Raw genomic sequence first — 17,350 nt, 5'->3', positions numbered from 1 at the left:
AAGTATGCCATTGTGAACAATACAGTTTTTTAGGTCAAGCATAAGCATACGACCCCTTGTATACTTTTAAGTATACTTCTTCTGTGGGCTTCCAGCTATTTCATTTGTTAGTTTCAGTGTCATTTAAAAATCCTTGTCTGTTAGTGGTCAGTCATGCCTCTTTGTCCCTCCTTCTTCTGTGTGGGAGAGGGGCCCAACTACTGTATAATTACACTTTGTCCTGTTTATCTGCTCTGTAGGTGACTTTTTTTTTTTTTTTACTTTGCTTCTTAGTCCTGTCTAGTGAAGCCTCCCTTTTCATTTGCAGAACATTCTTGCTCTGAGTTTAACTGTAAACAAAGGCTATAAATCAGGCTATCTTGGTAACGTTTGGTCCTTGTGGGCTCTCTGCACACTCTTTCAGCTGCCTTGCTCCCACCCTTCATTGGCTTGGACTTTCTTTACCAAGTGTGCCTGCCTGTGGTCCCCAATTGCTGACATCAAGGGCAGAGGATCGCTTGTAATTGCTTATAGCCTAGGCACTTAGCTCTGCCAGGGCTCCGCAATCCTTAGAGATAGTGCCCACTTCTGCGCCATACTGGGATCCCACTCACAGCTCCATCAGTGTACCTCAGTTCACACACTCCAAACCTTCAGCTGTGCCAGTGCCAGAAACCCCACAAACGCTGTCTGCCAGAGCACCTCAGTTCTTGCAGTCAGTACACTCTGCTGCTCCATTACTGGGACCGCAGCCACAGCTCCATCAGTGCACCTCAGTTCACACATTCCAAGCCCTCAGCCGTGCCAGTGCAAAAAAAAACATACACGCTGTCTGCCAGAGCACCTCAGTTCTTCCAGTCAGTACACTCTGCTGTTCTAGTACTAAGACTTTGGTGCAGCTACACCAGTGTACCTCAGGTCACACACTCCAAGCCCTCAGCCGTGCCAGTGCCAGGAAGCCCACACACACTACCTGCCAGAGCACCTCAGTTCGTCCAGTCAGTATCAGTACTGGGACCTCGGGCGAAGCTCCATCAATACTCCTCAGTTCACACACTCCAAGCCCTCAGCTGTGCCAGTGCCAGGAACCCCACACACGATGTCTGCCAGAGCATGTCAGTTCTCCCAGTCAGTACACTCTGCTGCTCCAGTACTCGGACCTCAGGAGCAGCTCCATCAGTGCTCCTCAGTTCACACAATCCAAGCCCTCAGCCATGCCAGTGCCAGGAACCCCACACAGGATCTCTGCCAGAGCACCTCAGTTCTTACAGTCAGTATACTCTGGTGCTCCAGTACTGCCCGTGCCAGAACCCCATGCACGCTGTCTGCCAGAGCACCTCAGTTTCTGAGCTTAGCTGTAAACAAGGCTATAAATCAGGCTGTTATCTTGGTCACATTTCTCTGCCTGCGGTCCCTGGTGTTGAGAGCAAGGGAGGATCACTTGTAATTGCTTATAGTCTAGCCACCCTTCAGGGTCTGCAACAAAAGTAGCAGTGTTATCAGTACACCACAAAATTGTTTTCAAGAACTTTGAAATAAATTGTGACTGCTTAACATTTCCTGCTTTCTTAGTCAGATGTGCCTGACCTTTCCTAATTAAGTAATTCACTGGTGTTGTAAATTGAGCCGCTACCCCCACTTTTGTCCCAACAAGCATACAGGAATGTTCCCCCATCCAAAGGGCCCGCCCCCAGATGTAACCAAATGTCACCTAGGAAACCTTTATATAGCATCCCTAGTCTTTCAGTTCTGCTACCCACATGCGGCTCAGCCTGAGCACCTCCTTCCAAGCACTCAGTGCCCACTGCTGTTCAAGTGTTGGGACCCCTCACCCAGTTCTTCCAGGGCTCTGCAATCTTTAGAGACAGTGTCCACTTGGGATCCCAATCGCAGCTCCATCAGTATCCCTCAGTTCACACTCTCCAAGCCCTCAGCTGTGCCTGTGCCAGAACCCCACACGCTGTCTGCCAGAGCACCTCAGTTCTTACAGTCAGTACACACTGCTGCTCCAGTACTGGGAACTGGGTGCAGCTCCATCAGTGCACCTCAGTTCACACACTCCAACCACTCAGCTGTGCCAGGGCCAGAATACCTTACAAGCTGTCTGCCAGAGCACCTCAGTCCTTGCAGTCAGTATACAATGCTGTTGCGGTACTGGGACCTCGGGTGCAGCTCCACTGCTGCACCTCAGTTCACACACTCTAAGCCCCTCAGCCATAACCGTGCAAAAACCCCACACGCACTGTCTGCCAGAGCACCTCAGTTCTTGCAATCAGTACACACAGCTGTTCCAGTATTGGGACCTCAGGCACAATTCCATTAGTGTACCTCAGTTGGCACACACCCCATTCCCTCAGCCATGCCCGTGCCAGAACTCCACAGACACTACCTGCAGATCACCTCAATTCTTACAGTCAGTAAACTCTGCTGTTCTAGGACTGGGACCTTGGGCACAGCTTCATCAGTGCACCTCCTTTCCTATACTGGGAGCCGGCTCACATACAGTTCCATTACAGCAGCTAAATTCTAATATTCAGTCCCACTGCTGACCCAAAAGAGCAAAAGACAGCTCAGCCAGTGCACCTGGAGTCTAACATCCAACACCACTGTTGATGGGAACCACCACAGCTCCGCCAGAATCCATCAATTATACCATTCAGTGCACATTTCTTGTCAGTACTAAGGCTCACACACACACCCTTCAGGACTCCTCGCTTCTGTGGATCAGAGGCAATGCCATTCCCATGCTGGGCACCTCCAGGCTAACACTCGGCAACACTGGCACGCCAATACTAGGTTCAACACATAGCTCCATTAACATACCTCACTTCTGACCTTGTGTGCCTGTTACTATTCCAGTGTGGCAGTCCACATACAAAATGCACCTCAACCCTAACCTGCAGCGCCCCATTATTCCAATACCAGGAATTACACAGCGCTCCGTTTCTCATTCCTTACACGCTGCCTTTCTGTTATTCCAGCACTGGGCCGGGACACAGCTCTGTCTATACCCCCAATCTGAAGCGAACCAATATTGCTGTATTGGGGTTCACATACAACTCTGCTAATGCACCTCCTGCTGTTCTGCAGTGCCCCCTGCTGTTCCATACTCTGACTTCTGTTTGAGGACGTGGGTGAGCTAATTAAATCTATTCTTAGCCGCCATCTTTATTTGGGAGGGTCTGTTTCATCTATCTCTCGTTCTTTCCTTTACTCTGTTTTCTCTTAATGTTTTCTTTCTCTCCCACTTTACTCTTTCTAGCTCTTAAAATCCACATGTTAACAGTTTCGCTCATTCTTTCAACTGTTTATTTCTACTCCTCTCCCTTTTTTTATTTCCCTCTTCCTCTTGCTACCTCCTCTTTCAAACTTGCAAAAGCGTAGTTATTTCTTTCCTTGTTTCATTCCTCGCTTTTTTCTTCATCAGGCATTCATTTTTTCACAATTTTTTTCTCTTCCCTTCATTTTTTCTTTGTCTTTTTTATTTGCTCTTTCCTTTGACTTGGTATGCGTCCTTTCAATTTTTTTTTTTTTTTAGATCCTTCCTATGGTGTTTTTCTTATCTTTATCTGTCAATTCATGCTTTACTATAAATCCCTCTTTTACCTGTCTGTATGTGGAAGCCACAAGTTACTTGTCAGAACTCGAAGTGTCAAAGTGGTTTTCCCATTGTGTCTGAGGGAAATGTGTCAGTACATACATGCCCTGGATCTTTCACTGATTGTTTCTCTAACCATCTCTCTTTTTTTTTCTCCAATGTTCATTTTTCTCTTTCTTTTCACACTTCTCTCATTATTTTTTCCTCTCTATCGTTCGCTAGCTTCCTTTCCTTTTTTCTTTTGTCTCACACGTTTCTCTATTTCTTCTCTTCGTTGTGTTTTCATTTTCTCATTCTTTCTTTCCCTTCTTCCTTTTATTTCTTTGTGACCCCTTTACTGTCTTCCTTTTGTCTGTTTTATTCCTTTCACTTCTCTTTCTCTGCCCCATCCGCTTTCTCACCTGAGGCCTAGTTACCAATGGAGCAACAGGTACACTGGCACTGGGGCACAAAGACCTATGGACCTCACTTAACTCTAATTACTACTGTATTTTCCTACCAAAATTCCACTCAACCATGTTCCTTTCTTACTCTAGGGCCCATTACACCGTTACTACGCCGCTTGTCCTCTTCATCTTTACTCCCTACTCCCTCTTTCCTTTCGTCCACCAATCCGTCCCAAATTATATTTTGTTATGGTGTTTTGAGCATAACACTCTAATGCCAAAAGTTTATTTCTGATAAAGGTTTATATGATAATTGTATATGTTTTAAGATAGAGGAAGAAGGTAAATGGCAGAGCTTTAGTTAAATGCTGGGCCACTGGAATTATATGGCAAGAAAAGACGAAAATATGGGGCAGGTTTGACCAATTTCTGCGGCAAGAAAAGTCCAGTTATGAATTTACAATGCCAGTAGCGCTAACTCAAGAAAATATGAGACCTACTGCATTGCAAACACTTGTGTTTAGTAGTGAGAGTGCCTTTCTTCAGAGGTGAACTAGATCTCACCTATATAAAGCACTTATATATCACTTCCCTATTAAAAAAAAACCCTTTCAGTTGTATAACTGCCCAGGAATAGAAGTTGCATGGTCCTAAAAACGTACACCTAAAGGATGAAATAGCCTAAAAAAGTATCTTCTTCACAAGTTTGAAAAAAATAAACAGCTGCTGCACTAAGGTACGTTTTCTAAAGATTGCTTTACAACTAACAAGAAAGCGATTCCATATATATTCACTTGAATTGAAAAGGAGCCTTAATGAGCTAAATGTGGAGGAAAGGCTCAATCCCCGTGTCCAGTTTCTCATACCTGGTGCACACTGCCACCTTTTCAGGGTCATGGATGTAGGGGCAGCTATCTCCTCGGTTGCACTTCCCAAAGCGGTTGTAGTACATACAGTACTCCTTCTTCTGCTCCTTCTTCTGCTTGGCTTGGCGGATGATTGCCAGGCTACGCTGAACAGCTCGACTAGAGAGAAGAGAGAAGTGTGTTTCAGAACAATAATATTAACAAGAATTAACAAGGATTATTCACACTGATATTTGGAGTTGATCTCAGAGTCTTTCATTTTAATGTTGTGAACATGGAATGGCTACTCACATGCAGTTTAGTAACGTTGTTCTCCCTATTTTTATGACCATAGATTTACCCACCTAATATCAGCTCTTAAAAATATATAAACGTACATATTTGTTCAAACATAACAGTCTTCAAATTACCGATGAGAGATGATTTTTCACAGTTTTATTCATTGTTGAGAGAGGGGTCACTCTGACATTATAGAAGAGGAAAGTGGGAGGTTTTAGAAAAATAATCGGGAGAATGTATTTCTCCCATTGACTTCTATTGAGGTCTGAATCGAGTGTATTGTCATGTATGGGACTTGAAAGTGTGCTGCTGCAGGACCGGATGTATGCAAAAACTATTGGTCAAAAGGCTGGGATAGATTACTCAATTTTCTGACAAGAGAAGTGATGAATACTTTCTTGGGGAAAATATTTCTTTGTAATATTTATTCATATACAATCACATAGGACAAAGAGAATCATCATCGAGACCAACTGTCCCAATCAAACCAAAAAATAATAACACCAGGACTAACATTTACACAACAACACCGATTGTATAACATATAAGAAAATATGAACAATTCACGGAAAAATGTCAAAAATGACAAAAAATAACAACAACTGAAACATCTGAAAATTGTCCCAACTAAATCTCCTCCTTTGGAGGTGGTGGTACATAAAGTGCTTAAAGACGTAATCCACTCAACAGCAGTGGTTGTGGTTAGTTCTATCAACAAATGCTGAACCCAGATCAATTACGTCCTGGGGTTTCTTGCACTGTGTGATGTACTTCTGGGGGGTCAATTGTGCTTTTTACCCAACCCTGCCGCAATCCACAAAGTGTCGACGCGTTTCGGCCCCTTCAATTCTGGGCCTCATCAGGACTACAATGGGACAACTTTACCTATAATCTGTTGCAGCCAGCAGGATCTTCATCCAGGAAAGTCTGTCAAAGTCGATTTTATGGAAGCTTCAAGTTATCACGCATATATGATTTGCGTGAAATCCAGCCTGTTGTTTTAATGAACAATCCTGTCAATCAGGCATCGGGGAGAGAAGTGTCTAACAATCGTCAGCCGGTTGTAATCTCGTCCGGGCTCAAAGCCTTGGCGTCTTTAGATAGGGCACACCGGCTCGACGTATCGTGAAAGAGGAGGGGGCGGGGCTCAGAAATGCAAATACATGTTTTTTTCCCTTACACGTCAGGAGCCTGGAGAAAGCGATTGGCAGGCAGAAAGTGTATGACAAACGTTTTGTGCAATGGCCTGCAGGAGCAGGTTGCTGGCACTGAATTCTACAAGTCTCACGAGACCTGTCCCTGTCGGCTGAAGCCCACAGAGGAACTGGGTTTTTTAATGCAGGAATCGGGAGAGAGAATAGCCTTGAAATCAATAGTATCCCGCCTGAATAGGGAGGGTTGAAATGTATGGGCATGACAGTTATATTTACAGCATGCTCAAGCAACTATGAAGTGAAGGTCGCTTATGAATCAGTGCAAGATACTCCTTGTAGACCTGCTCTTACAGGACATTCACTTCCCTGCTCCACTTTTTTGTAAGCTCATAACAAAGTAGAGTAGTCGTCAAACAAATGAGTGGAAGGCAATCCTGCGGAACCTTCTGTGAGTCTGCGAATTCCAAACGTGGAGTGGAACGTGCTCCCAGAAGGAGCGGTCGACATCTTGAAATAATCTTATACATAAGACAATTCAACCTGGTGACTGCCCATTTGGAAACAGCACAGCGCTCACACTAAGAGCTGCCTAGACACACTAAAATCTACTGTTCTTTAATGGCAATATCACTGAACATTGTTGATGTTTAATTAAAGTTGTTTTATAAAGTTGTAAGCTGCAGGAGCTCTGCACAGTGGGAGCAATGTCCTGCAGTTTCAGGAGGACCCTTCAGCCTCAGGAAGAGACACAAGGAGGTAGCTGGATACAATGAAAGTACCAGTAAAGCTGAGCAAATTTAACTCCTCTTCTACTAGTGCACTCGGAATTACAAGGCGCACTAGCAAGTCAATCCTTAGCTTTATCGGACGCTAACCAACAACAGGGGCAATTAACTTAGAGAGGCCTAATTTTAATTCCTACGTTGGAGCAGTTTCTGCACAGGTAGCCTTTTCCTTTCAAAACGTAGTAAATCATGGAGGAGGGTGAGATACTTTGAAGAAAGACACCAGTAAGAGAAATGTCTTATTCACCATGAATACATTAAAGTTCGTCTAAAGAGAAGAGATGTTACACCGTTGTGTTTGTGGAGGAAGCTCATATGGTGTTGACGCTGCGCCAAGAAAAACTGGGAGGTCGATTGAAGCCTTTATCCAGACCGAATCAGAAATGCTTCCATATATAGAAACAGCACAGTCTAGTACCTGGCCATCTGAGTCATATTTATATGCCTGGGAGCATCAGTAAGGGTGTCGACATGCAACAGAAATATCCTACCATGGAGGTAGTAACAAGAGGAGCAGAAGAAGCTTGGGCCACACATGGTTCTCCAATATCACCCCGAGCAGAGAAAAAGCACTGGGCTCCTGATATGGCAAAAGCTGTGCTGGGGCCAGGTTGAGGCTGGACATAGACCTACTTCCAACACCGCTTCCTACTCACGCTGTAATATACTCCATTTTACCCTTTGACGGCTCCTTCCTCTTGGACTTGCCTTTAGTCTGGAAGAATGAGAGCTGGGCCGGGGGAGCGCATCATATAAAGGATCCTCTTAAGTAACTTTAATGATATGAACCAGTGCACCTCATGCTAATCACCATAAAGCTAATGCACATCAGTAGGGCCAGAACAATAATGAGTTTAACTATTAGTGCAATCACAATGCTAATACAGTACAGAGAGACATCAGCATGGAAAATGCTGAACTGAGACACCTAGCCATGGATGACTTTCAGCAGCAGGAAGCAATGAAAGTCAAACTACAGTTCCTGAAAGAATCTAAGATTCAAAGGACACCACAGTACCTCCCTACTCCACCACTACCGCACTACTTATGTAGCCATCCAGCTCAGACATCAATGCACACAAAGCGATAATGATATGAGTCACTGACTAGGACTACTGAACGCAAACACAACAGGTTCACCTGAGGATCAAGAATACGCTTACAGTAGAAACAACAATATATGTGCAATGAGGTTGTGTGAGATTTGCATCTTTAAGCTTACATTACAAATGCAAAGAGTGAAAGCTGGATGTGATGTCCTACAAATTACACCTCTAAATATATATAACATTCAAGTGAACTAGACTTCAAAGTGACAGGTAGCAGATCATACAACTAACTTCATGCACGGTATATGCAAGGCACACAGTACGCGTTCACGGTTCCCAAAGCTCCATGGTATGTAATCAACAATGTACCTACTCCTCATTACACTTCACCCACCTTACATGCATCACTCAACGAAGGATGGGCAGTGGTTATGAATCGAAGGAAGGACATTGTACTGGAGACTAAGGCTGAGTCACAGCACAGGATTTACACACCAGGCACAGAGTCTAGCTAGAACTCTAATTTGTATGTCAGCAATTATCAGGACTCCCTCCCTGCCAAGAATGGTCGGTGTTTGTGTACGGAGGCAAGTTGTGGCAAGTTCACCATCATTAGAGAATGCAAACAAGGCGGATGGGAAACTCTGATCTGTGAAGTGCTTAGTCAATTATTGTTTTGTTTTTTATTTCCATGTGCTGCTAATATCCTTATTTAGTTGTTTATTTGCATATCCTACAATATTACAAACAAATGTAAAACGTCTATTAATGTATTTTAATACAGAGATACAAAGAATACATCGCTATATTAAATCTAACTTGACAAAAACAGATAATGACACTGAAGTTCATATACATACAACAAACAGCCTGTAAATCCAGAGGACCTCATATCCATCCTACTTTAAACATTGCTTAAGTTTTTTTTTTTTTAATCGCCTCATTCACTGTCATTGTTTTGGCAGCTTAATAAATAGCATCAGCCAAGAAGTTCTAAAAGAACAATACGGATATGAAAGGAAAAATGCGCCGTTGTCTCCAGGCTAGAATCATTTAACACGCATGTCAACTGGAAATAAGGCCATATTTTCAGATTTTGTTGCATCTTTTAGTGGAAGAAGCTACATGCAAAATATAATATTTTCAGACCTCACAGCGGGGAGAAATATACAATCTTCATACATTTCCTTACCCATAAATCAAATATTTTGCCTTCTATGTAGGCCATCGCTATCAGGGCTGCACTGGCATCTTCCCAGTGGTCTGTAGGTTAGAGGGCTATTTCAGAGCTGGATCGGCTAACCTTACTCGATCATGCCTCGGCTCTAGTCATTGCCTGCTGAAGTATGTGGCTTGTATCAGAATTTTTGTCAGTGAAGATTTAGGTTTCCACACCAGCCCGAAGGCCATATTAGAAGATCTTGTAATAGGTTAATTTTTGACAGATATTAATTTCTGGTGTATGGCAATCTAATTCATCAATGTTCCTTTCTATCAAAGGTGAATCGTAACGAAAGGACTTTAGATTTATCATCACTGTTTGTACACAGGACAACTAAGGCAATCTCTGTGAAAAGCCTTGTAGGACTTGCCATCAAGATATCCCCACATTTGTATGCATTGGGTGATCAGTGGCAGCTGTATAATCTGCTCAAAACCACTTACTCAAGTGTGAGTGGTCTAGGAAGTGCATGGTCAATTTAGGTAGCAATGATAAAGATTTCATAAATTATCTCATTTGCACAACTGCCAGAGACGATATGGCGTTAAAAGCTCTACAACTGAGAACTGGGGGCGTCAAGATGGCGGTCGCACTCTGAGAGTGCTCCGGACCCCTCCGTCATCCGCCCGAATATGCCGCGATTTGAAGGGTTAATGGCTCCAGCTCGAGTGACCCAGTGGATTCCCTCCCCTTTGGGCTGCAAACTGAGGTGAAAAATCGGGTCAGAACGGCCCCCGTAGCCGCCTCGTATCCTCTCGAATCTAAAACAAAATGGCGGCCGGACTCGAGTTGACTGGGCGAGGCTGAGACCCGGAGCCCCGGGCGCGTCCATCCGGGCCGGGGCCCCGCTGGGGCTGGCGGAGAGAGGAGAAGTGAGTTGGCGCTCCTGAAGCGGGTGCTGAAAGGGACCGGTATTATCGCCGGCTGGGGCGCGTGCCACCGCGCTCCCGCCCAAAAAAGGAAAAGCGGTGTGACTCGGCCGCCAACAGAGGAGAAGCGGCATCCGTGGAGAGGGGAACACATCCCGCTGAGCGAGGGCCGCGCCGCACCGGTATGGGGACATAGCACTCAACGACCCCGAAGGAGTCCGGGGCATATGCAGAGCCAGAGGGGGCGCCCGGATACGGCAGGATTGCGCCGCGGAACTGGCGGAGGCCTAGCGGCACACAGAAACGGGCCCATTCTTCAGGTGCGGACGGGAGACGCGCCGATTTCGGTAAGAGGAGGGGAAGGGAGAAATGAGGAGCCGGACGGCCCAAGAAAATCCCCCTGAGACATTGTCCCTGTGGGCCATCCCCTCAACTCCCTTGAAGAGTAGAAACAGGATAGAAATCAGGCGAAGGAAGGAGTGACTCCCTGATCCCTAATACGTGCACAAGGCTGCATTGTAAACAGCGACTACTCACCGGCCCCGGGGAGAGGCACCAACAACTGTAAAAGGAGTAGGCCCTTTGCGGAGACACTGAAGATAGGTGGCTCCGTGGGCTGGCCCCCGCATGCTGGGGTCCCCTGGATCCCGAGGGACCGCGACGGTGCGGAAGAGAGGGGCCCTGATTGGATGGCCCCGCGGCGCTTGGGCGTCCCCCTCTCATCTTGAGTTGGCCCGGCTAATGGGAGAGACTGACTCTGATCTGCCAAACCCTATTTTAAAAAAACCAACATCCGCCTGGCCCATCCCGCGCCGTTTGGGGCCCGCTGGTACGAAGGGGTCCCTCTTGGACCCTGGGCGCGAGGAGCTTCATGAATGTTCGAAACTCAAAAGGGAACTTCGCACTAGACAAAACATTCTGTTCCCTCCTCGAGTAATAAGATGGGACGGGACAGGCCGAACAAACAACCCCCTGCCTCCCAGCAAAAGATTGACCAGTTCACAGCGCCTGCGGGACCGCGGAGAGACGGAGACACACCCAGTGAAGGTCCTGCTCCTGACGGAGTGAATGCCATCCTCCAGGCGATTCAATCATCGCACACCGCCGTGGAGACCAAGATCGGAGAGGTCCGGGAGGACATGGGATTAATCAGGCAGGATCTCAGAAATGCCGTGGGCTGTATTACTGAGGTAGAAAATCGAGTCTCTCAAACAGAAGACGAGTTATCCGATCTCAGAGCCAAGGTGACCCGAACTAACGACCTGCACCGCCGTGCTGAAGATGCAGAAAATCGGTCGAGACGCAACAACCTGCGCTTTGTTGGATTCCCGGAGGCGCGGAGGAGGATAAACCTTCCGACTTCCTGGAACAGTGGATCAAAACTTGGATCCCAGATCAAACCCTCTCATCTTGGTTTGCGATTGAACGTGCCCACAGGGCCCTTGCGGCACGCCCGCCGCCGCGCGGCCCCAGGCGCCCCATGATTGCACGCTTCCTTAATTTCAAGGACCGAGACATTATCCTTAAGCAAGCCAGGTGTGCCGAGAACCTTCAGTGGGAGAATCATAAGATCTTAATATTCCCTGACTACACCCTTGAAGTACAGAACCGCCGCCGTTCCTATGAACATGTCAAACAAAAACTTAGAGCAATGCAACTCTCTTACATGCTACTATTCCCCGCCAGACTCAAGGTCATAATGGCCGGAAAGGCCTACTTCTTCGAGTCCCCGGAGGAAGCATGGGACTGGTTGACTGAAGAGGGCATCGGCCCCTCCCAAAGGGAGCCCCCTCCGCTGGGGGGGCCCCTGAGAAGCAGGCGACGAACTCGATCCAGAAGGGGCAGACGTAAGGACTCGGACGCCACTGCGATCGGTGGGACGCCCTCGGGCTCTGGTGTGCGGGAGGGGGGGGGCGCTGGCGGGTCGCTGGGGCCTCGGGACACGGCTCGCGCTGCGGTCGACACTGATCTGAGCCAGTCTCCGGTGCTCGGCTGAGGCAGGACCAGCGAACTTTGAAGGATCATGAGCATGCGGCAGAGGCGCCCGCCCTGGACATGCGCCCAGGGGAGGTGACACCACAGATGGCTCTACATCTCCTTAACACACCACTGTGTGAATTACTGAAATGCCATTAACTGCATTTGATCCGACTAAAGGGAGGGGTCCACCACTCCACTCTAATAGCAGTCCATCTGGCTGCTTGGTTCCGGTTGGGTAATGGGGCGACAGATGCTTCCGGGGTGGGAGTATGGGGTGGGGGGTGGTTTGGGGGTAAGGAGTTTGACCCGGGGTTAGATAGCAATGTGTTGATAAGTTCACCTTGTTATTTTAATATTTCATTGTTGCAACTGAAACGGTCATCCCAAGATTCACAGACAGGCATCCAGCAAAAGATAGTTCTCACGCAGCCCACGATTGGCCCTTACTGACTCAGGTCATCTCATGGAACGTAAATGGCCTGTTAGATAAAATCAAGAGATCCGCTGTATTCAGCACCCTCCGCAGATACTCCCCCACTGTGGTCCTACTACAAGAGACCCACCTTCTAGGAACTAGATGCCCCATGCTTGCACGGGGAGGGTACGATAGAGTCTACCATGCTGGCTTCTCCAGAGGTTCAAGAGGGGTAGCCATCCTGCTCCACCGTTCCCTACCAATGGTAATTACGGCCACGCAACTGGACCCACAGGGCAGATTTGTAGTGGTCACAGGAATACTCTACGGTTCACCACTAAACCTTGTGTGCATATACGCCCCTCCAGCTGGGCTTGACGCCTTCTTAACTTCTCTCCGTCAGGTAATTGTTGGGCTCCCTCAGGGTTCCACATTAATAGGAGGGGATTTCAACGCCGTTCTCGAGCCTAGACTTGACGTATCAGGCGAGATTACTACCAGTAGATCCAACCGAGCGTCGTGTCTGACGGGCTGGGCCGAAAGTTTGGGTCTTTGCGACATATGGAGAACCTGGCACCCTAGGGAACACCAATACACACACACATCGGCCGCCCACCCGACACAATCCAGAATTGACCTCGTATTTATGCCCGCCCTTGACGTCTCCAGAGTCACAGGAGCGGAAATACTACCGCGTGGAGTCTCCGACCACGCCCCAGTGAGGGTTCGACTGGGAGGGGTTGACCCCGCCAGACGACCGGTGTGGCGTCTTAATGCATGGTGCCTGCAAGACGAAGACTACACCCTTGAGGTCAGGGACCACCTGACTCTCTACTTTGAAAAGAACCTGGGTTCAGTCCGATCCCCTGGCACACTTTGGGCTGCGTGTAAGGCCACGCTGAGAGGGCACGCTAAACACCTTCTTCGTGTCCGCGAACGTGCCCGCAACTCGCAACTTTCTGCTCTAGAGGCTAAGGCGTTAAATCTGGAGCGACAGTATGGATATTCTAAATCAGCCTCCATTCTGAGGCACCTCACCATCGTGAGAGATGAAATCAAACACTTAGTGTTAGAATCAGCTAAACATATGTGGAGGGCCTCAGCTGCCCGAGTATATGGTTGGGGAGACAAGAATGGGAAACTCTTACACTGGCTGGCTACTCGCCCTCTAGCCAGTAGAGTAATTCCCGAAATCATGGATGACTCAGGCTCCCTTGCTAAAACTCCTACTGAAATCGCACGAAGCTTTGCCATATACTACGCTCGCCTATATGCAGAACACCCTCGGCCCAGTCCGGAGAAAGAATCTCCTCTCCTAAACGAAATAATCCTTCCCAGAGTCTCCCCAGAGGCAAGGAATAGATTAGATGAAGCCCTCACTCTCCCTGAGATCACTAATGCAATCGCATGCCTGGCATCGGGCAAAACCCCAGGACCGGACGGGTTCCCGGCAGAGTTGTATACCAAATGTGGCGACATCCTAACCCCCCACCTGCTTGAAATGTACATAGAAGCTGAAAAACAAGGTCGCTTCCCTGATGGGATTGACCAGGCCACTATTGTGGTAATCCCTAAAACGCAACCTCCGTCAAAATACTGCTTGGCGTACCGGCCCATTTCTCTCCTGAATATGGAGATCAAAGTACTGTCTTCGATCCTGGCAGCTAGACTGAAATAAGTCATGCCCTCACTGGTACACCCTGACCAGTGTGGATTTATGCCCACCCGTGGCACAAGGCACTGTATTAGACGGCTGCACCTGGCCCTGGCACATCGCGGGATCCTATCACATAATCCCTTAGCATTACTCCTACTCGATTTTGAGAAAGCCTTTGATACAGTGGATTGGTCTTATCTGGATCAGGTTCTGCATAGAAATGGGCTTGGAACTAAATTCCGTGGACTGGTGAAACTGCTTTACGCCAATCCGACGGCCCGAGTACAGGTGAGCGGTGTTGTCTCTGATCTGTTCCCCATCAGCCGTGGCACCCGACAGGGATGCCCTCTATCCCCTCTGCTCTTTGCCTTAATGATTGAACCACTGGCGATATTGTTACGCGGGGACCCCCTGATTGAGGGTTGGTCCTGGCCCACATGCACAGAGGATCGAGTGGCACTTTACGCAGACGACGTCTTGTTATACATCTCCAACCCAGCCACAAGTGGCCCCCGCGTTCTATACATACTGAACCTCTTCGCGGAGGCCTCCGGACTGATCCTAAATCATAGTAAATCATTGCTGGTTCCTCTTCACCGCTCTCGAGACTGTGTGGATTGGCAACATACTATCCCAGTGAAAAGAAATCGCTTTAAATACCTAGGAATACATATCTCGCTACTCCCTGAATTAACCTGGGAACTCAACATAACACCCTCAGTCAGGAGAATTAAGACTGACCTCCAACGTTGGAAAGCGCTTCCCCTTAACCTTCTAGGCAAAATAGCGTTATTTAAGATGATGGTCCTTCCCAGACTTCTTTACCTATTACAGAACTTCCCACACCCCATCCCAAAGAGATGGTTTAAGGAACTGGACACACTAGCACGCCAGTTTATATGGAATGGTGCGCGTCCTCGACTGGCGCTGGTCACCTGTCAGAGGGACGTCCAAGATGGGGGTCTGGGCATGTCCAACATTTACCAATACCACCTCGCAATGCAACTACATGTAATTAACGATTGGATTAGGGGCGGATGGTCGGACCCGGCATACCGCCTAGAACTTCACACACTGTCTTACCCAAGGATCTTTGATGCCCTATATGGGGGCCCGATCTCACAAAATACCCCAGACATAATCAAGGTGGTCCTAATGGGATGGCGGGCGGCTCAAAAGGTGACGGGATGGTGGGGACGTCTCACCCAACAGACCCCGCTGTGGCACGGGAAACAGCTGGAAGAAGTCACGGGCCTAGAGGGATTCCAAAGATGGGACATCATTGGCATATCCACATTAGGCGACATTTGGAATGGGACACATATGCGGTCCTTTGAGGAGCTTCAGAATTTATTTTCACTAAACAAGACACAGTTCCATAAATATCTCCAACTCTGTCATGCCTTACATTCACACGTACAGACAGGGACCATACTACCAGAATACAGCCCGATGGAGGCAAAGGCACTAATGGGGAGTCTGGGCAAAGGGGGCGTCTCCCAGATATACCGCGCCCTGGTGTCCAACACAGCGCTCTCCCTGGAAGGGCTTCGCCGGAAATGGGAGGGATGGATGGGCCCCATAGAGGAGGTGGATTGGGGCGAAGCACTGATGGCACCCCGCTCCCTTACGATGGCCTCCCATTTTCGGCAATTACAGACATATTACCTCCATGTAGCATACCTAACACCTACTAAACTACATAGAGCGGGCCTCCGAGCTACACCTGATTGCCCACGATGCCTAGACCCCTCTGCTGACTTCTTTCATATGGTTTGGTCATGTCCAGTCATAGCCATTTATTGGAGGGCGGTGTTAAACGAGGTCTCTGGGGTCCTGCAGGTAGACATAGAGAAATCACTGTTGTCCGTGCTACTGGGAATCATGGGAGACACTGGGTTGAGAAGACCAGATAGGACCCTCTTGGGGGTGGCATGCTTGGTGGCCAAGAGGGATATAATGGCGAACTGGAAAGCCAAAGGGGCCCCGGCCCTGACTAAGTGGAGGCGGGGAATGGATTGGTGTGCTAGACGGGAAAAATTGGTATATGAGGCTAGAGGTTGTCCGAATAAATACTACAGGATATGGGGAAGGTGGGAGGCCGCTACGAGTGCCTGCCCTACGTCGCCGGGGCTGCCTCCCCCCTGAGGGTCGATTCAGCTCCTCCTCTGGCGCAACCCTTATAGATCACCTCAAAACTCACCAGGGACTGTCTAATGGATTTGCGTACAAATATCCTCTCTGTCTTTTGTAAGCTGAGAACATGTCGCTGGACAAGGGATTTGACCTATGTTGTGTGCCCGGTTGGCACCAGATGTAAATGTTGTATCATCTTATTTGTTTGAGTCAGAAAAAACAATAAAAAATACTTTATAAAAAAAAAAAAAAAGCTCTACAACTCCACCTTACAGCTAGCTAGGGATAGATACTTATCACTGTCAAGCCAGACAAGCAGTAGGATGACCGAAGCAGTACATGTAGGAAAGTACCGTCTTGCCTGGCATGTTACCCCCATTTTTACTGTATGTATGTTTGTTTTTGCCTGTGTCACTGGGATCCTGCTAGCCAGGACCCGAGTGCTCATAAAGTATGCCCTGTATGTGTTCCCTGTGTGCTGCGTAACTGTATCACTGAGGCTCTGCTAACCAGAACCTCAGTGGTTATGCTCTCTCTACTTTCTAAATTTGTCACTGCAGGCTAGTGACTAATTTTACCAATTCTCATTGGCATACTGGTACACCCATATGATTCCCTTGTATATGGTACTTAGGTACCCAGGGTATTGGGGTTCCAGGAGATCCCTACGGGCTGCAGCATTTCTTTTGCCACCCATAGGAACTCAGACAATTCTTACACAGGACTGCCACTGCAGCCCGAGTGAAATAACGTCCACGTCACGTCCACGTCACTGCACATAAGTAACTTATAAGTCACCCATATGTCTAACCCTCACTTGGTGAAGGTTAGGTGGCAAGTTACTTAGGGGGTCATTCTAACCCTGGCGGTAAAAACCGCCAGGGCGAACGACCGCGGTAGCACCGCCAACAGGCTGGCGGTGCACCGCTGGGCATTCTGACCGCGGCGGTTCAGCCGCGGCCAGAAACGGAAAGT

The 17,350-nt window shown here is 48.0% G+C and overlaps 1 protein-coding gene across 2 annotated transcripts in view; it reads right to left on the bottom strand.

The window, feature by feature from the left end:
- ZC3H3 (zinc finger CCCH-type containing 3) overlaps positions 1-17,350 on the bottom strand; it is a 1,347,955-nt gene that overhangs the window by 540,017 nt on the left and 790,588 nt on the right. For both annotated transcript variants that reach the window (XM_069220898.1, XM_069220897.1), the window contains exon 7: positions 4,830-4,988. In XM_069220898.1, the coding sequence (XP_069076999.1) occupies positions 4,830-4,988 (159 nt within the window). The remainder of the gene's footprint in view (positions 1-4,829; positions 4,989-17,350) is intronic.

Source organism: Pleurodeles waltl, chromosome 2_2, assembly GCF_031143425.1.
Source record: "Pleurodeles waltl isolate 20211129_DDA chromosome 2_2, aPleWal1.hap1.20221129, whole genome shotgun sequence".
NCBI lineage: Eukaryota > Metazoa > Chordata > Amphibia > Caudata > Salamandridae > Pleurodeles > Pleurodeles waltl.
This window is presented reverse-complemented; position numbering and strand designations above follow the sequence as displayed.